This window comes from Tachypleus tridentatus, chromosome 10 (assembly GCF_004210375.1).
Source record: "Tachypleus tridentatus isolate NWPU-2018 chromosome 10, ASM421037v1, whole genome shotgun sequence".
NCBI classification, from domain to species: Eukaryota; Metazoa; Arthropoda; class Merostomata; order Xiphosura; family Limulidae; genus Tachypleus; species Tachypleus tridentatus.
The window spans coordinates 122,555,008-122,577,101 of record NC_134834.1 but is presented as its reverse complement, the minus strand read 5'-3'; the positions used below and the strand labels follow the sequence as shown (position 1 = coordinate 122,577,101).

The 22,094-nt window shown below is 31.6% G+C and overlaps 1 protein-coding gene across 5 annotated transcripts; it reads left to right on the top strand.

The window, feature by feature from the left end:
* Positions 1–96: 96 nt before the first annotated feature.
* Positions 97–21,891, top strand: LOC143230229 (zinc transporter 6-like). Of its 5 annotated transcripts, none has more exons than XM_076463399.1 (14): positions 97–183; positions 9,565–9,614; positions 13,802–13,888; positions 14,351–14,435; positions 14,874–14,916; positions 15,748–15,813; positions 16,381–16,461; positions 17,132–17,167; positions 17,469–17,612; positions 18,068–18,187; positions 19,393–19,495; positions 19,684–19,800; positions 20,479–20,583; positions 21,263–21,891. In XM_076463399.1, exons 2-14 carry the CDS (start codon positions 9,591–9,593, stop codon positions 21,614–21,616), a joined length of 1,365 nt encoding a protein of 454 aa, XP_076319514.1. In that variant the 5' UTR covers positions 97–183; positions 9,565–9,590; the 3' UTR covers positions 21,617–21,891. The 5 variants fall into 5 exon arrangements, with proteins under 5 accessions (XP_076319514.1, XP_076319512.1, XP_076319511.1 ...); XM_076463397.1 differs by lacking the exon at positions 97–183 and adding an exon at positions 6,785–6,901; XM_076463396.1 differs by lacking the exon at positions 97–183 and adding an exon at positions 7,060–7,286.
* Positions 21,892–22,094: the final 203 nt, after the last annotated feature.

Here is a 22,094-nt window from a genome sequence, read left to right as displayed (position 1 = left end):
TCAGGAATAATTAGTCCTTTGTGTAGTTTGTTCTCTGTTTATTAATAAAAGTGTTAATACCCATACCAGTCGTTCTGAGATATGTTTTTATTTCAAGTGGATTTCTCGTCATCAGGAATTAGTTTCTTCTGATCGAGTCGTGAAGTCGAAACGTTGAACAAACAACTTGTAGGATTCGTTAGGGTTCGTGTTAATGTTATTTCTTTATTTATACTGTACTCCAGTTAGTATTACATATATGAAAAATGTTAATTTATACTTTGTTATAATAGATCACGTGCTCTCAATCCGAAATATAACTTGAGTTCCATCTCTGATAATCAGAGAACGATAAAAATGAACTCGTAATTTACTAATAAACGTTACTCGTACAATAACAACTTAGAACCGAGTGTTGTTTAATGAAACCATAAGTTATCATAAACGTCTATGTAGCTGTATTAAATAAATTGGTTTTATAGATACAATTATATTAGTCATTTAGGACATGGTGGGAAATACTGATAAACCACAACAGGAAGATAAATGTTTTATCTGATAATCGGGTATATTAGTTTAGTTTATATTTATCAGCCATTAGCACAAGATGTACGATACAAAGCACGAAAACTAGATTTGTTTTCGAGGTTCGTAATTCATTCTTTCAGATTCAGCGTAAGTAGCGTGTATAAATAGTTTTTATCAGTGTTGGGTCACTTTTAAAATGTTGTACACCCTATATATATCATTTAAGAGGGTATTTCTCTCTCCCTCATAGTACGACTCATTGACAAGTTCTGATAATGAGGCTACGAACTCTTTAGCAGTAATTTGTAGGAGACAAAGTATAGACTGGAAATGCTATTTTTACTTATTTCTGATTCGAAATCCCAAACGGACAATTTAAAGCGAATATCGACGCCAGTGGATCATTAATAAGTCTGCAGACATTCAGCGATACAGTCCATGAGTTAATTACTCGTTGTATATTGAACGTATAATAGACTATTTTGTAACTTTTGAGTGAAGACAAAAAATGTCTGAAAAATATTAAGTTTACGTGACTTTTATCACAGATGTTTCGTCTACAAACTGAGAAAATAGATATCAGATCAAATGTCATGGAGTTAATCATTATATGCTTTCAAATCCTTGATAAGATTTGGAGAATATATTTAATACGCAAAAACAGGAGAGTCGCTGAAACTGCGTTAGTCATGTAACTACTGCTATTAAGAGAACTTGATACTACACAGAAGGACAAACAATAGCTTCGTTACTGCACTTAAAAACGTAATGGACGTATTAACAAACTTCCTCCGGCTTAGCGGTATGCTTGCTGGCTCAAAAACTTTAGGGTTAAATCCATGCAGTTGACACACTAAAGAGTCTGCTGTTCATCCTTACGCCTAAGAATAAACCTTGTAATGTCAACCAAGAAGTTTCAACATTTGACAATGAATATTCATCATTTAGTACAGTAGTACTTAATAATAGGGATAGACAACGTTTCTAAATAATTAAATTGCCAAAACATTATTGAATTTCTAAGCGGAAAACGACCATTCAAAATATTAGCTACAATGTACTATGCGTATATACACTAATAATACTAAAGAGGTCGCTAAAATTTCCTGTATAAAAATTCAAAAGCAGATTTTTTTATTCTGTTACCTGATCTTCTCAGCAGAGCTAGATCCCAGACGTGTGTTATTATCACTACAAAAGTTCTTCAACTTACTTAACTGGTTTGTTGATATCAGTTTTAGATATTCCGATAAATATATATGTAGACTTGTATATAATTGGTAAATAAATGTACGTACTTTAATTATTTTTTTTTACCCAACGGATGGCGCTAAATATCGATGGATAGACACACTAACAGTTTCTAAAGGTAAAGTATATACTTTATACGAGTACAACATAAAATGTAAACAAACAAAAATGGAGTATTGATCCTACTATAAAAAGTAATGAAACAAGAAATAAAACCACAATCATACATTTATATAATTTATTCCCTATATTTACAGTTTTATATGAACTTATCTGTGTGCTATGTTAAAGCTATAGTTATTAGGGATATTGCTATAGTAAAAGTTTGTCCATTTTTAGTCCCCCGCTAAGATGGCAATAAGTCTACAGATTTATAACGCTAAAATTAGGGGTTTGAGTCCCCTAATTGGGTACAGCATATAGCCCGATAGAGCTTTGCTATATAAAAAACACGTTTTTTATTTAATGAATTAACTTTACGAAGTGCTGGATGTATTATGGTATGAAGAAAATGGCCAAAATAAGGTTGCTGGTTTTATTTCGTTCGTACAACTTATTGAGAAATGACGTTTCAAGTTCCACCGAATAAAATAATCTTCTAATGATATAAAATGGTACAGAAATTAACAAAAAGCCCCAAGACAATAATTAAAATCGTGACACGTATTTAATGTTTTGTACGATTAATTAAATAGTTTATATTGTCGTTTGATAACCTTTTGTTTCCTGTTGTGACTTGTGTTACAAATTCATTTTAACAGTATGTACAAGTTTGTCAAACAAAATACGCAAAGGGATAGTGCATGTAGCTTTTCTGATAGTTTCGGAATTGTTAAAAATCTCATTAGCTGTTTATTGTAGGAAGTAGGTCATGGCATGAGTGTACTAAAGAACAACATATACACCCACCCTCCCATTCCATCCCCACCCCTAACTGGCTGGAGGCCCGGGAGGAATCGAAATATCAACATCTGTTTACTGTTAACTTCACATGGCGCTTCAACTGTAAACTTCAGTATGTTTTGAAGATATATGTACCCAAATAGTTAGGAATACTTTAGTTATTTTTAAATCTATAACATTAGCGGTGTTTTATCATAACCTAATTTAGAAATTTTGCCGAAAAAGTAATAAATCAGCCAATGAAGGTTGCTTAACCTATGCATTATTTGTTGATATAGCTATTACAAATTAATAGAATTCATTAGGTTTAAAGTGGTGTGAAATTTCACTGAATTCCACTGAAACATTTCATTGACCTTGAACTTTAAAATAGCTAATTATTTATGACTTTCTGATGCTTCCCGATCAGCGATATATCTAAAGTATATTTTTACTGGCTTGTCTTCCCTCCCCCATAAGTGCTTATAACGTTAAAAATCGGGTTTCAATTACAAGTGGTGGAAAGAACGCAAGTAGTTTGTTTTTTAATTTCGCGCAAAGCTACATGAGGGTTATCTGCGCAAACCATTCCTAATTTAGCAGTGTAAGGCTAGAGGGAGTGCAATTGGTCGTCAACACCCACGGCTACTCTTTTACCAACGAATGGTGGGATTGACTGTCACATTATAACGCCCCCACTGCTAAAAGAGCGAGCATGTTTGGTATGGCGGGGATTCGAACCCGCAAACCCTTAGATTACGAATCTAGCGCCTTAACCACCTGGCCATGCTGGGCCTTAACATAAATAGCCTATTGTGTATGTTTGTGCTGAACAACAAACAACCTTATTGATTTATAAAATAGAAATTTAATAATTCATCTTTAATTTCAATGAAAATTTGAAAATATGTATATTTGAAAACTAACAGTTTGTTGGAGCTGCAATATTAGTTTTTAGATCTATAAACTAATTTCCACCAATATATATTTAAAAGAGGTCTATTCACAAGCATGAATTAAACTGATGTTTAGAAGAAGTATATTTAGAAAAATATTCGTCTCTCTTTAGAAAACATGCAAATAAATAAACTATGACTTAGTAAATTGTGATAGATAGTAACTAAAAGAGTTGCTGCAAGTGATTTTATTAATTGAGGCTATGCATTAAAGGAAATTATTTGGAATGGACAAAGATGACAAAAAAAGATATTTGATTGTGTGTAATGCAATTAGGTGATTACAATTTATCCAATGTACACAAGTCTAAATATATACACTTAAGTACACGTAGATATTTTATCTGTTCAGTTTGTTTGTAGTTAAGCACAAAGCTACACAAAAGATTATCTTTGCTTTGCCCACCACGACAGTATCGAAACTCGGTTTTTAGTATTGTGAATCTACAAACATATTGCTCTGCGACTGGATGGCTTATATATTCAATAACGAAAGTTTATTCTTGCCATGATGACGCAGTGGCTTAGTTTTATTTTCATGATAACAAAAAAAAATAATTATCGGAATTGAAAAATTGTCTTAACAATGTATTCGTCGATTATTTGTTTATTGTCGAATTTTTACAAAAAGCTATTCGAGAGCAATCTTAGCGAGCCGTCCTGATTTTAAAAGTGATAAACTAGAAGAAAGGCAACTAAAATTAATCAAGACCACATATTGCCAACTCTTGGGGCTACGTTTTTGCCAACGAAAAGTGGGATTAACTGTCTCATTATGGCACTCCTACGGGTGAACACGCGTGTATGTTCGGTGGTGAAATTCGAACATCCTAATCACTAGGTTATTCCTTCTTTTCCAGCCTACCTAACGAAAACGAATTAATTTATTTCTTCAACTTCGTTTGGTCCAGGCGAAATTAACTTGTAAATTCGCGTTGCTTATAAACCTACTTGTATAATCCCTCAACTAAACATGCTAAATAGCTCACTGTCAGTTAAATTGCAGAAAAGCGTGGTAATGTTTGTTGTATAAATTACTAACAAAATCACAGAATGAAATAAGTTAGCCAACCGAACTTATTAACTAATCACTAACTCACTTTTGATTCACTGATTTCTATTATGTACATCGTATTCTTGTTTCCACATATTCCACGAAGTGGCTGGATTCTCGTCTTTCATTAACCTTCCTGATCATAACTTCACGCTCTTTCTGAAAACATCTAAATTAAAACATTGGAAATATAGCATACAACATTGTAAACTTACTGTTATGTGAAGTCTTTTGGAAAATATTAATACAATAAAAAGCAAATTAAACTGTCTATTTGCCACGTCTTTATGGTTGTTTTATTTTTCCAATTGTTATGGTATACAGATAGGATGACTTATTGTCGTTGGTTGGTCTGTCGTTGAAGGGAGGATCCTCTCTTGCCAGATACGCTATTGAATTCAAAGGTAGATAAATATCATTGATAAATATGTGAAAGTGAATCTTGAGCTCTTAAGTAGATTGACTTTCCGCTGGAAACTTCATCACTAAATTTTCGCAGCTTACAGCTTTCTTGCCGTAGTGCTTCCAAAGGCAATAATAGTGAATGACCTTTGGCTTGGACTGCTTAACCTTCTGAATTCTGTAAACCACATCGTTGATTTTTGTAGTAAATATGTGATTTTTTTTCAAATATCTAGTTACCTTTGGGTTTCGTTCTTCCTTATAAGAATTTTTCTGCCATATAATGTCATGTCGATGAAATCCAGCCTTATTAATTGTTCAGAATTAATATCATGGTAGCTTTTCATTTTATCACAAGCTGATCTGGGTATTTCCTGGATAAAGTGATGAATGACATCTTTATTCTTCAGGTTTACCAGAACTATTACAACTGCTCTAAGTATTATATACAAGCTTATTCCTGATAAATCCTTGTATGAGTTTTTCACTACTAGATGGTACAATAATTGCCCTCTTTATTGTTACTGGAAATCTAGTTTATGGTGTAGTAATTGTTACGTAGTGCTTAGAGATTTCTTGGACATGAAAAACTGCAAAGTTACTTCAAGCTACTCTCATATCACATTCATGTCACTTTTTTGCACTCAGTTCCAAATAGTTTCTCATATTCTATATTTTATAGTAAATGGTGTTTTTGTTTGGAATCCTTGGAAGATGCGGAAAGAGATGTGGCAAATTTTCAATTTGCTAATTAATTTTTCAAGTATCTTGTTTGGTCCTTTTTACTTCATTTATTTATTGTACTTTTTTAGTGTTTGTTATCTGGTGAGAAGCAGTACGTTTACACACTTACAACACTAATACCTGGGTTCGATTTCCCGCCGCGGACACAGCAGATAGGCCAAATTGGTTTTGCTCTAAAACCGCATAAACTTTAATGTTTTAATATAGATGTTTGCTTTATAGCGCATATTATTATGATAGAGAAATGTCTTCAAAGTTAAGAATCGGGAATCTACATTCAATACTATTAAAACTAGTAATAAGACCCATTAAAAATAGTTAAGGGATTGTTCTTGTTCTTGTTTTGACAATGTCTAAAATGCGGGTGTTTCTAAACTTGAGTTTTAGAAAAATTCTCTGTATAATATAGCATATATATATATAACTCAATGGCAAAGCGTGTTAAGGCGTGCGACTCGTAATCTGAGGGTCGCGGGTTCGCATCCCCGTCACGCGAAACATGCTCGCCCTTTCAGCCGTGGGGTCGTTATGATGTCACGGTCAATCCCACTATTCGTTGGTAAAAGAGTAGCCCAAGAGTTGGCGGTGGGTGGTGATGACTAGCTGCCTTCCCTCTAGTCTTACACTGCTAAATTAGGGACGCCTAGCACCGATAGCCCTCGAGTAGTTTTGTGCGAAATTCAAAAAACAAACAGACATGATAATTTTTATTAATAAATAAGATATCATATAAAATATATGATTAGTTGTGAACTTTCAAATCCCGTCTCTTACTATGCAATCTTCTAAAACTTGAAGTATGTTGCAGACATTTTCACATATTCTGTACAAGTTATAACGTTTGTCGGAAATTTTAAACAATGGGAACGTGTAAAAGGTTTTCATGTATACGTGTCAGTTTATTTTTACCATATTTTGTATTCGTTTTCTTCTCACATTTTGCGGAACAATATTATTTAAGTAATCAACCATAAACGTATTCTAAGATTATTATACACCGTCGTAAACGAAGAAAGACGTATAATAAATAACAATTGTTTACGACATACCGTAATAATTTCGTCATCTTATTAAATGTGATAGAATTGACGTACGAGACTAAATGGTAAACATAGTTTTGATTTATTTGCTATCAAGGAATTTTGTTTTATAAACGTTATTATTGTTGTCAAGTAAATAATTTATTTTTGTTTTTCAGAAAATGTTAACATAATATACCGTATAATAAATTTTTATTCTGCAACAGTTCTGCTTAGACCATTTGAAACCCACTGTTAACAAATTAAGCGAAACGGACCGTTACGTTGATGATGTGTTTTTCAAGTTCTTGCGTCAAGATTTAAAGATTAATTTAAGTTTAAATGAAACATATATGCGGCTAGGCCTAATACACACAGTGACCACTATGTAAAGGCTATAAAACGAAACTAATTTGTTTATTGATGTTTGTTTTTTTTAATGTACAAATAAGTGTAATACTGGTATTAGTGGTAGGTGCTCAGTTATTAGTTCTATTCATACTAACTGTGGTCTGTGTAAGAGAAATGTTGGTATACCGTATAGATATAATCGGCTGAAGTATAACTTGTTAACACGATTTTACTTTTTGTTCAACCAGTAATTAGGGGCTATATTTTTTTATATAAAAATAGTATTTAACTTTAAGTAACAGTAATATGACAAGCCTTATGCTACTTATTTAAAAGTTTAAGCATATCACATATTAGCAACCATTTCACAAAGATCAAATAACTTAAACTTACAAGTTGTTTCTTGCTTATATATTGAACACAGACTGTGCCCATGCATTTGATAAACATAAGAAAAATGTGATTTTTTGCGAAATTAATGATAGTTGTATTTTAAAATTTTTGGTGCAATATGAAAGTCAAAATTTTATACTGTATTGGTGTTAACAGAAGTAAATATGTGGTATTTTTAAAACTAGTACTAAATAATGGTAGATAAAATATAAGTTACCAGTACAAGATAAATCAAAGGAGTAAAGAATTACTATTAACTTTGTAAATATTAAGCAGTTATGAAGTGTCATATTAAGGAGAATATTTTTGCTTTAGGTTATGAAAGTCAAAGAGTTAATGTCATGTTTGATTAAAGAGTAGGTTTCACATGTTTGTCTTTTGTGAGTAGAATTTTGAAGCACTGTTGTTATCATAAAATATGTAAAAGGTTTGTGCAAATTCAGTTTGTAAAGTTAAAGTGAATTATACACATTATAATTGGTTGAAGTCGTGTATTTGTAGTGTATAGCACTGAGCCTGAGGTGTAGCTTAAGCTAATGTTTCATATATTTGCAACTTTTTATTAGTCCTTAATAAAGACTTCCCTTTATTAAGATTAATTTGATTATTGTGACTGTTTTTTACAATTATTATTATTTCAATGGTCTTTGTTTGAAACTGAAGTATTGATGGAACTTTCTAAAATACTATGGCAACATAAGTTTCTCACTGGTGGGTGAAAATAATTTGAAATCCATTGAAAGTAATGATAATAAATTACTTTATTTTGTCATTTTATTGTCTCTACAAATGTAAACATTTGTAGATTGCTTTCAGTTGTCATGGCCAGGTGTGTTAAGGCGTTTGACTCGTAATCCAAGGGTCGCTGGTTCAAATCTCTGTCACACCAAACATGCTCGCCCTTTCAGCCGTGGGGCATTATAATGTGATGGTCAATCCCACTATTCATTGGTAAAGTTGGCAGTGGGTGGTGATGAACAGTTGCCTTTTCTCTAGTCTTGCACTGCTAAATTAGGGACGGCTAGTGCAGATAGCCCTTGTGTAGCTTTGGGCAAAATTCAAAAAACAAAAAAACAAACTTCACTTGTCGTAGATCATGTTACCAGTAACATTAACTAATGCAAAACAAAGTGACATTTGTACAAAAGAAGCACAAGAGTTAACAGGTTACTTTGTTCACTTTTTTTTAATCTATAAAAGGCGCAACGATCTTTTTGAACAACTTATTTTAACTAACCTTGTACAATTAATTGAATATTTTGGAAAAGTTTGCACCCTTAGAACTTTCTATAATGTGTTCTAGTGTTATTAAGCCTTTTGACTTCAATGAGTCTAGTTTTATTCTGTGTTAATAAGTTATGTTAGTATTTTTATGTGTGTGTGTTTTGTATCTAATGTCATTATTTCTAATTCTGAAAGAATTAATTTATGTGAAAGTGTTAAGTTGCAAACTGTACAATAATTTAAAATAAACATGGTATTTGCAGTATACAGGAAAATATCATAGCCTCTTAAGCCTAAGATATTAAATTTAGTGCATTAGAGGAATATTAGAGGTCAAATTTAATCCTAAAAAAAATTCTGGTATTGAAGTGAATGTCTGTTTGTAATAAAAGTGGTAGCATCCACAGTTTACTATCAATGTTTTGTTACACAAATTCATTGTGTCAGTCAGAGCATGACATTTTACTGGTTTTCAGTATGACAGCCCTTAGGACTAACAAATCCTTATTTTAAATGAAATTCTCCCAAGATATGGCAGGCCCTCTCTTAATGTTATGATACCAGCCTTTAGTTTAATAATATTTATTATATATATTCTTCAATATAATATTATGTGAAATCTATAATATTGTTTAGTGTTTGGTACTAGATATTATTTTATAATATTTTGAATATTCACCTAAATATCTGACAGTGTAACAAAAGGACTTTTTCTGTATGAATTTTTCTCTCTTTCTTTCTTCTAATTATAAAATTCTAAAGTATTTTTCTAATTTTTTAGATTTTTCATTCACATAGTTAGTTACCATGGGGACAGAGAAAACTGACTTAGTAAGTACTTTATTGCTTCTTAATATGTTGAATACTTCAGTAAAGGTTTTATAAAGTGTCTACAGAAGAAAATGAATATTTTCTAATATATTTTAATAACTCTGTAATAATTGGGATTAGAGTTATCTGTGTAGGGCTTGAGTCTTGGTTTGTAAAGCATCAGCCTCAAACCACTAGAATGAGTCGAGGGTCTGTGGCTCAAGTTTTGAATGAGGTACAGATATTTAACATCTTAATTTGTTGTATTACCAACAAAGGTTGAAATAATATGTCGTAATAAGGTTCCCATAAGATACTGTACCTGTATGTGTTTTATCTTTTGTCTATATAATTATGGCAAATTGAGTTGTTAACTGGTTTTTTTCAGACAGTTGTGTAGTTGTTAATCACAATTGTTTAATCTTAGAAAACTGTAATTCTATAATTAAACCAGTGTTTATTATGTGTATTAATCTTTTCCATTTTTAATTGTATCACTGTTGTAAAATGTATTATTCTGTCTTGTTATGTGTTTAATACGCTTATTATTCTCAGTAGAGTTGAATGGTTATGTTAATTAAAGTTTAGTTGATATTGGTACTTATGGTAATTCGAGAGGCTTATACTAAAGTTTAGGCTTACATCAATTACTTTGTTTTCTATTTTAGTTTTGGTATTAGAATTCAACTGTTTAAATAATCAGTTTTCTAGTTATAAATGTTGACATTAACCCAGGAATTGATTGGAAAGCATTTGTATTTCAATCTTTATACGTTGGTGAAAGTTAAATCAAGTATTAATACGTTGTTAACGGTCGGGAGGAACCTACTGGAAGTGGGGGAAGGATGTCATTTTAGATAAATTATTAATTGCTGATGAAGATGTGATTCTAAGAAGTGAAGTGGAGAACATTTGTGGGCATGTAGTGATTGTATAATTAGGTTTAATATCTTGGAACATGTTATCATAAAGCCATTTTTAAAGATGAGACAAAATATATCATTAGTAACTTGGAATAATATAATGCTTAGAGACACCAGGGTACCTATTGGTCTATCTAGGATGCCCCATTTGATAAACTAAACTAAAATTATATTTAAAAAATACATACAAGAAAAACTAGTAAAAAACAACTCAAGTGCTAGCCCTATCATTCATATAGTTATCAAGCTTTCTGTTCAACTCATTTGCTTTTACTGTCTCCATAACATCTGAAGACAACCCATTCCAAAGGTGTCAACCACCCTGTTAAAACTGTCTTAGCTGAAGGTGTCTTCTACCCTTCCAACATGTACATTTGCATCTCCTAGTCCTACTGTTAAGTATGAAACAAAGGTGATGCATTAACACTATCAATTCCTTTAACAATCTTAAAACATCTCAATCAAATCCACTCTGACTCTTCATTTTACAAGAGAAAATTTCAGAGGTTTCATCTTCTCCCCATATGATAACTCCCTCTATCCCAGGCAGTATTCGTGTAGCCCTTTAATGAGGAAGTTAAAAGGTGATATGGGACAGATTTAGATTTTTTTTTTTTATAATTTAAAGTAAGTTGCTTTTAATTCAAGATAAACTAAAAAGAGGAAAACTGAAAACATTAAATCAGCAATAACTGCCATAATTTGAAGAAGTTTTATTTGACAGTTAAGTTAGAATAGTTACAGAACTCTGGGAAATTATTGATTTGGTAACAAAATGAATTGGAAAGTCCAGAGGAGCTAACAAGAAACAACTGATTGATAGTATTCTTTGATAGATTGTTTAAGCAGAGTATTCATGATAAAACTTTGTAGAATGGTCAGCAACTGCCTGTTGTGGAGACACAAGTGTAGAGAACAATGTTTCAAAAGTATTCCGCCTATGAAGACAAAAGTCGGAGACTCTCAAAATCTCGTCCTCTACAGTTTTGTCTCCACAACAGGCAGTTGCCATCCATTCTACAAAATTTCATCATGGTTGATAGTATTAAAACTATAACAGCAAGGTTCATTAAGTACTTTGAAGGTAAGCAAAGTGTTAAAAATTTAAATACTGATCTTGTTAAGATTAGATAGCAGCTGAGCTTTAAATGTTTGTTTTGTTTTCAGAAGAGAGAATGTTAGCATTATTTCTACCCATCAAATGTTAGGATCAAATAAATGTAGATTTTAATACACTGGTGATTGAACTAAATGAGAGGTTAGAAATATAAAAGTTATTTAGTTGTACTTTTCTACAAAGATATTAATTATCTAGGAAACTGAAAGGGTGTGGACTTGGTATAGTTAGATTTTTAAAGTACTTTTGAAAAGTGCCACATAAAAGGTCAATTAAGAAAATTCCATCTGTAAAGGTTGAGGAAAGACCTAGTCAGTTGAATCGTAGGGTGGATGGAAGGCAAAATGTTATCATTAATGGAAGACTCCATGTCACTGGTGGAGTGTCTTATGAGTTGGTGTTTGGGCTTTTGCTTTTCCTTATTTATGGCAATGATACAGATATTTAAAAAATGTTCACAGAATTGGTCCATTTTACCAGACCCAAATAGAAAAGAAATGTTGACGATAGTTCTACATTTACTATGTATATCTACACAAAATGTGGTAAGCATTTAGTAAATGTACAAGTTTGTTGTACACAAAAACTGCATTACCAAGGTATTTGTACTTGAGATATGTCTGAGTCGAGCTCTGAAAAGTTTTATTCTAATGTAACATTCATGTGAAGAACTAAAATTACTTATTCTCCATAGTGTACAGTTTACATACTGCATTTCTGTAATCTCCAGGTTTGTTTCGGTATCCCTGTCTACCATGTGTTATATTTGCTCTCATCTGGCACTAATTGTTGCTAAATCACTAACATTGGATAAAATGATTAATTGATAGCTTTACATCAAATACATAATACCATTGTTGAATTGGACTCGGTACAAGGTTGTAGCATGCATAGTTTGTCCTCACACAGGATTAAACCCTTGAGTATGGTAGTTTTACTTACAATATTGGAATTAATTGATGACCAGATATAATGTTTTCCTATAGTGATTGTAAAATAATGAATGCACTTGGGTTGTAATAACACAGTATAGCTGGGAGCCCATTTATTAACATGATTTTAAAAAAAGATATTGACATAGTGGGAAGTTAGTAGCACTCTGTTGCTACTAATAGAGTTTAGGGTGTGTTTGTGTTGGTTACAGGCTAAAGTAGGTAATTATTTATTTTGTTCAGCTTTGGAGATTTGAGGATCTTGAGTTATATTCCCATTTCTACCAGACTCGTTCATCTTGTCTTTATTATGATGAGGCTACTGAAGATATCTGTTGCTGTCTCTAATCTTAAATTACTAGCTAGAGGGAGGCAACTAGTGTCAATTTCATTTTACTCTTGAAGTACTGACTGGAGAGAAGACTGGGTGGCTAATATAACATACAGTCTACACAGATATTTACACTATGATGTGTGGTCTTCACAGATATTTACACTATGATGTGTGGTCTACACAGATATTTACACTATGATGTGTGGTCTACACAGATATTTACACTATGATGTGTGGTTTAAACAGATACTTACACTATGATGTGTGGTTTAAACAGATACTTACACTATGATGTGTGGTCTTCACAGATATTTACATTATGATGTGTGGTTTACACAGATATTTACACTATAGTCTACAGTTTACACAGATATTTACACTATAGTCTACAATTTACACAGATATTTACACTGTAGTGTACAGTCTACACAGATATTTACACTGTAGTCTACAGTCTACACAGATATATATACACTATAGTGTGGTCTATACGGATGCTATTGTCATCAGTTTTAACTTTTATTTATTTGCAACTGATACCGGTTATTATAAATAACACTTTCAATCTAATTGAGTAGAAAATACCATTACGTAACGTTTTGGGAGCAAATATTGAAATAAATTCCAACAATCAAAACTAGCACAGTTATAACTTAAATCTAAGGTACTCTTTTTCAAACACACAACTTATTATTATTTACTGAACACAAACATGGATAGATATAAATCATTTAGCAAGAAATTATCTTTTAATGGATCATTACAATGTCAGTATTTGTGGACATCTTGCACTGCAGTAGCACTGAAGGCTACTCTTTAACATATACCACTAATTACTACAGGACCCTAACAGAGAATCTCAGTGGGGTTTTTTTTTAATAATTGGTTTATTTTATTTTCAGAGAGTATTCAAACCTTTGGGAAAGCCTCAGATAACTCCCTTTGCAATTCTTGTACATGGGCTAAAACCAGTTCTTCAGAATACAAAGGTGAGTAGGTAATGAATAGCATAAGCTGATGGAAACTTGTTTTTTTATTACAAACATTCAACTTCTTTAGTAACAGTGTAGTAATTATTAAATATCTTAACATAGAAATGATTGATATGCAAACTGCTTTGTTAGGATGAGTATTCCTAGATTGATGTGATATTAACCCGTATGTGTTTAGTAAATCCTTGAGAAACTATATTAATGAAACAAAAATTGAGTATATGGTTGTTGCTTATATTGTTATTTTAATTTAGCAGTGTCAAGTAACTGGAAAGTAACTTGTATATGTAGTGACTCAGTGAATGACACTTGAGATTAAATTTATTAGAAGGAAATTGTTAGCATATTAAACTTCTTATGCTTGAAATACCAGACCTAAAACTTTTAACTTGAGTTTTAATAATAAAGAAATTGTGTTGATTAAATGGTTTTAAGTTGAAGTACCACTTAATTTTTCAGGGAAGGAAGATTTTAATGCTAGGTATTTTCAACACTGTTTGTACAGTTATATTACTAGCATGGTGTAAAACAACAAACAGTATGGGTAAGTATGAGTCCGTGTACTGAAAATGTTACAAACTCTAATAGAAGATGACAAGTCATGTTTTATTTATTTATCTTTATGCTTACTATTCATAAATTATTTTTAACGTTTCCAAATTCACTTAATTCAGTCTCAATTTAAATTTTGTGTGATAAGAAGGCATTGTGTTGTATTAATGAGGTCATAATTGTCTCACAGATTTACAATAATCTTTACAGGAGATTAGGGTATTTTCTAAATATATCAAAGTCTTGTGTGTTGTGAATTTTCACCTACAAAATATTTGTCTTACAAAGATTTATAATATGTCTGCAAAAATGTAAAATATAATCTGAGGCAGTGAAAGCCAAGAAGCAAAATTTAGTGGACTTGTAGCTTTGAGATTGCCTGTAGTTTTTAAAGTTTGAAGAATATTCTAAACTATTATTGTTTTTCCAGGACTTACTGCATACACATATCTGACATTGTTTGACATACTCAGGTAATGATAAACAGTAATTTTGTATTTTTGTCAACTGAGATTAAAAAGTGAAACAGGACTTTTAGTTCTTAAATTAAAGCTCACTTTGATGGTTGTACATCTTGCATTTTTAAATATTCCTCAAAACTAAGATTGTTGAGTTTGTATCTCAGAACAGCTGGTGTGGGTATTAACACTTATTGATAAAAAGAGGACAATGTTTCAACCTTCCTAGGTTATCTTCAGGTTAAGAAAGAGAGAGTTTGAAAGTGACCGTGGCCGGACACATGTCTTAGGGACAAGAGTATAAAGGGGTACAGGATTGTAGGGGGTGTTGTGAGTGGATGTTAGGTTTTAATTAGTTATTACTTATTAAGTAGGGCCTACTTATACAGCAACTTAAACCAATATAAAGGAACACCTTTATACCTATACTAGTTAATAACCTAACATCCACCTGCAACACACCTTACAATCCTGTACCCCTTTATACTCTTGTTCCTAAGACATGTCTGACAATAGTCACTTTCAAACTCTCTTTGTTAACCTGAAGATGACCTAGGAAGGTCAAAATGTTGTTCTCTCCTTAAGTGTTAACACCCATACCAGCTGTTCTGAGATACATTTTTATTTCAAGTGGGTTTCTCGTCATCAAGAGTTGTTGATTTTGTATAAATTGATACGTTTTAATCTTTAGGGAGAGATTAAGTATATTCCTTAGACTCGTAGCTCTATGCAGACTTGAAAGTTTATTGAATGAACAATATTTCACTGGAGATTGCATGGATTAAATATATCATTTCTTGAGTGTATTTTGAAATAAATTAACAAAGAGTTATTTTTATGTTTTAGCTTAGCAACTTGCTTGCTCAGTTTATGGGTAGAACAGCAGAAGCCTAATGTGGTATTTACATTTGGGTAAGTCAAAACTTTCTACCAGTGCACATGTAGTGAATACAGGAATAATACCTGTGTAAATATTGATACATATCAATATAAGTAAAGTAGATAAATATTGGGTGTGCCAGTTCAATATTTTAGCTTTCGAGATATCATAAAGCATTTTCTTTTATAAATGAAAAACTTGGCTGTCTTTTTTATGTTGCATTTGTGAAGGTATGATTTTCGGGCTTTGTTTGTAATGATACTTTACACTGTATGAGAAGGATAAGATATAAACCTAAGTTATGTTAAATCTAATTGTGTAATTAGAGCTATATGTTTCAAACATACAACACCAAAAACTAACAAGTAGTTAGTGCTCAGTATTATGTAATCAGAATATTAAGAAAGCCAAGTTATTTGACACATGGGGGGATAACATCCCAATTGAAAGGGGATAAAACAAGAATAATAACTGTGTATTCTGTTGCTTATTTAAGTATTTATATAATTCAGTTTTCACTATTAGGAACCTAAGTTGTCTAAAGGCTGTTAAAACATACGTGTTGTATGCAATTCACTTATTATTTTTATTGCTGACAGATACGAACGATTTGAAGTGTTAGCAGTGTTTGCATCAACTATCCTTGCTCAGTTAAGCAGTCTTTTTATTGTGAAAGAAAGGTAGAAATCATTTTTCAGTTTGATGTTTTACTAAGACTAATTAAGTAAACAGATAAAGATCTTCTGGTTTATTTTTAGGAATGAAGTTTAACCAGTTGGAGTTTAATCATTCAAATAATTAATTTTAATCACCAGATTACTAACTTGCTTTACTGTCCATTACCAGTTGTGTCCACGTGAATTGTCATATTTAGTTGTGTTGATGTTTTTACATATTTCAAAATGCAATTTAAATAACTGACCAGAACAATGGGATGAAATAATTTGATTTTTATGTAAAATACACAGGGAATATTACCAATATTTACTAAACTTAACTGTATGAATTTGATATGTTTCTCATACATTACAGACTATATCATGGACCTAGTCATTTTGTTTTTAAATAGTTATAAACTAAACATTGATGTTAGTTGTATTTTTTATTTTATGATACAATGCAGTTTTATTTTTATAGCCCTTTTTTATATTACTTAGCTTCTAGCTAGTTATTAAATAAAGATATTACATGGTATTCCCAAGGGGATCAGCGTTACTTTATTTTGTAGGAAAAACGTTCAACATGACATAATTAGTTGTGGAGAAACAATAAGTAACTTTATGTAATTGATGTAAATCAATTTTAATAAAGAAAAAACTAATGAACTTTTTTTAAATCTCCTTCATGCAGTTTGGAACGTTTTCTTCAGCAAGCAGAAATTCATTTGTAAGTTCATCTGTTTTATCATAAGAAATGTTTAAAGTACAACATTGTATATGATATCTTTTATTTTTTATGTCACATTTAATTTATTCATTCAAACTGCTTTTTCAAATAATTAATAGTATGAATCTCTTCTAGTATTTATATTATGTAAACAGCTATGTAAGTGAGTGTTAGGCTTAACATTAAGTTTTTAGAATGGAATATGATAACAAGGATATGGTATTTTTATTGTGAAAGTTCAATGTTAGGAATGATATGTTTGTATATATTTCACAACCTAAGTTGTTTTCCATTTCAACAGAGATAGATTTTTGCCAGCTTTGGCTCTTGCATTTTTTTGTCACCTGGTGGTTTGTTATGGAATGAATAACAGAGCATTCAATCATGTTACTGCTGCCTCGGGGTCCAGCTGGCTTCAGGAACATGTAGCTGAAATGAGCCAAAGGTAATGTTGTGGTTTCTATCAGTAGTTTTTAACTTTTGTTTTCTACATAGTTAGTGATTCACCAGCCTATGTTGCTGTTTATAATATTACAGTTTTTAGATGTAGTAACATCACTGGGATTCATGTACCATAACTCTGTAGTCTTCTTTGGTGTTAAATAATAATATAGACAATAATTTTATTATGAAACATTTTTTTTCGAGTCAAACTTGTGTCAATTTATTAAGTCAGCCCTAGATCTTGTAACTGTTAAATTCTTTAAAGAGATATGAGTAGATATGTGATATTGTAGATTGATCTAATCTTGGTAGATGAGTGGTATTCTAACATATTTAATTGAAGATAGATGTGTGATGATGGATTGATAGATTTTTTTATCACAAGTAAAGACACTACTTCTTATGATATCCAGTTTCACAGTTGAATTATTGAATATTTTTGCATTAACTATATAGTGTTTGCCATATTATTCCTGGTTTGAGCACCTTTCTTCTACCCCGAGTGAATCCCTTTGTCTTGCTGGGTTGGACAGGAGGAGCCACATTGTTTGCATCTCACTTGTTGATAGAAGTTTAGTAAGTAACAACTTTGATTTCTTTGTTTACACTAAGCAGTGTCATATTTTATTAGTTACAGTTTTATTGAATGTTATTTATATGCATATATAATAGTATCAAATGTGTAGTTATTATTCTGTATACAACTGTAAAATTTATCATTAAATAGAAAATCAGACACGTTTCACTTCCATTTTCTTAAAAGAAATACGACATTCATCCCCTTTAAATGTTGCTGTTCCTATAACCCTCTCCAAACACACTTTTTTCTTTAGAAATTATAAATCTCTGTCAGTCTGACTTCTGCTAACTCATAGCCACTTAGTGTTTAAAGTAACTACCTGTCACATGAAAATATGAGCCAGTTCTAACTAACAACTTTAAAATCAAAGCTCCAAGAATCACCCACAGTAGTTGAAAAAGACAGTTGTATTTAAAGTTATGTCACTTAAACATTTTTTTTTCATCAGTAATATTGGCAAAGGCTTAAACATGTTGTTGTCATCTTTTAAAAATATAGATACCTCCAATCTCTGACTTTTTAATTTATTTAATGTTCACGATGTAGGAAAAAGTTTAACATTTTAATATATCCATGTAGTATTAGTAGTGGTGTTTCACTTTACGTTGCAGTTGAGTAAATGCAAAAATCAGTGACAGTACAGGAAATAATTGTTATTTTTATATTTTAAATCAGCTATTTTGTGATGTTTATATCAACATTTCATCTAATAAGGAATTTTATGTTTTTATTTTGAAAATCAGAAACTGGTTTCGTTCCAGTTACATGCTTATGTCTTCATTATAAACTATTACCTAATTTAAAAAATTCACTTCTTTAAGTAATAAAATAATTTTCCACATTTGTATTTCAAAGAAGAAGGTATCAAATATTAAGAAAGAACATCTAATAATGTATTAGTTTTATTTTGGTGACAGGGGAAGACCACCAGTGTTAACTGGGATAAAATAGGTGGTGTAATAACCATTTCCCATAGCTTCTGGTTCTAATGCTTTTCTAAGCACCAGGAGGGCATAAAGTCACCCATAACAGTTTATGAAACTTATATATAAAGCAATAAACAAAGTCATTTCGATACAGTATTTATACAGTTAACATGTTTAACAATCTGTGCAAAATAAGTTTTTTTGTTGTTTTTTCTGGTTTCACTAAATTATTGTACTTTTGTCCACTTTTATATTCTTACTTGCTTTCCAAACAGCAACTATTCTGTAGCAGATACAATAGCTGCCATATTCATAGCTATCATGGTGTGTGTGACTATGTTTCCAATGAGTGTGTATAGTGGAAGGATTTTGTTACAGGTAAAGTGTTTGTCCTTTTTAGTTTCTGAGTTTATTCATCAATCATACATATCTATACAGCACAGTTCTGTTTACCTCTTAAAAGTAATTTTTAGCTGCATATCACTTATGAAATGATTTTGTTAAAACTGTTGCAGACTTTAATATGTATCTTATTGTAGTGTTTAAGCTTAACAAGTGTTTTATAGACCACACCCTCGTACATTATTGGGCAACTCGACAAGTGCTTACGAGAAGCATCAACTTTGGATGGAGTTCTCGAATTTCGAAATGAATGTTTTTGGACACTGGCATTTGGAGATTTGGTGAGTGACCTTAATGGCTGAAAGTTTCTAGTTTTACAATTAGTGGTATATATAAAACTTTATAACTAACAAAGGTGTCACAACCTCATGAGACAGACATGTCTAATATAACATTTGTGGTTTGATTCATGTTAAAACAATTATATGGATATAATGGATACCTAATATACAATACACTGTTTTACTCTTTGTTTTTTTGATACATGAATATATTCTAGTTTTGGAATTAGTCCCAGAAAAACTATCTTGACAACACATGTAAAATTACTTTCATTCTGTATACACCCTTAAATTACAACACTAGTTTGATGAAAAAATTACAAAAGAAACCTATATAAACGTCCACTACGTTCCTAGTTTCAGGTCTGAGCTTTATTGATGTGCATTACTTACTCACAATTTACTATTTAGACTAACCATAGTCAGCAACGTAAATTAGGTCTATAAATGAGGGTTGGTCATGGACTGAAGCCAGCAACCACAGAACTTTACCAACCTTACTATATAAAACACATATCAATCTTGTGTGTATAATGGAAACCAGTGTTTCATATGCATGGTGCTTTCTGATGCTCTGTAAATAATGTTTTCTTTCTTCAGGGAAATATAAAAGACAAACCAACTGTTTCATATTTTTGAGATAAACTAAATTGATTAAGCTGTATGACTTTTATACAGTCTGGGACAGTTCACGTAAGAGTCCGAAGAGATGCCAATGAACAACTAGTCTTAGCTCATATTGTAGATCGACTTTCTAATCTTGTCTCAGATCTAACCATTCAGGTAAGATCACCAAATGTACTCTATATAGCACGTTTTAACTTGTATAAGGAGTTATATTTATTTATAACTTTATTATTTTACTGCTTTTTTATATAAATAAAAATAACTAATCTTCCTACACGGTTCTTTAGAACAAATAGTTTAAAGGTAACATTAGTATGATTATTTGTCTGAAAGTTTACCACGTTTTCACAAAGAAAAAACAAAACAACTATATATAAAGGTAGTAATCCTCTGCGACACCATCCTTAAAAGTTTCAGGCTCTGTTGTAGTTTATTTTTTCAAATACAGCATTATTCACAAAGATCCTAGTGACTGCTTGAATGTTAGTCAAAAGCAACTTTTGTGAAACTAATGTAATTGTTCAACTACGTGTTGTTTAATTGGTGGCATTGAAGAATGTTCCATGTAATGCAATTCATTTTTATGTATCTGTAGGAATACAAATTCATAAATAGTGCATTCTTTACATCTGTGTGTACTGTCTGTTGATAGACTTAGGCAGTTAAGAACCCTGGAATAGCACTAATAATGTTTTAACCGTAACTCCAGGGAGTACGAGTTCATAGTGGTCCCATGCTGGTGTTTCAGGGTTAAAATATTGTTTCTATTAACTGATCTGAGAATAGATAAATTAAATTGTAAGTATTTGTAAATGATCTTACGTTTCATCTCTAGGTTTTCAAAGATGAATGGGCGTGGAGCACAACAACATTACAAGTTCTTAATGAATCAGCACTGAAATTTCCTTCTTTAGCCCCTGGGATAACCAGTACAATATCATTAACAACGAGATCCCCTCTCACAACAGCATATTCTAGTTTGTATGGTGGCACTTCTCAAGTACAAAAGATACCTCCACCTCAAAGCCTTAACCCACCAACTTTCTCTCCCACATCACAGAACTCGACATGGACTCAGCACTATAATGTTTTGCCAACTACTGTTTCTCCAGCTTCTGCAAGACAACCACTGGATCTAAAATCTAAGAACTCTAGTCCATCAAAAGGAATTAACCCTCCCCATTTATAGTGACTTATATTAAATGGAACATTACTTATGTTTGTTATACTGGCCAGTCAATGAACTGTTTATCCTTGAAGAAACTGCTAATGCACATAACAAGGATGAAGTAAACAGCCTTATGGTCTGTCCCATAAAAGTTTACTGCACTAGATTCTGGGTAGAAGGTTTAATCTAACAAAGTATATTCAAAACCGACCCAAATTGAGGTGCTTACTACCTACAACAGATCTGATGACCACTTCCCTTGCAATATCCTTATCATAATAAATATTTGAGAAATGTTCAGTTATCTAGGTTTATTTTTTAAGTCTGTAATTATGGTTACAAATTAACTATCTGAAATTTGATCTGTCATCTCAATCAAATGTTTATAAAACTTATTTCTGGAGGTTATATTATCCAATAATCCTTCTCCCCTTAATGAAAGTTAAGCACATTACATAAAGAAAAGTAGGAATAAAAGCCTCCCTAAAGTTAACACCAC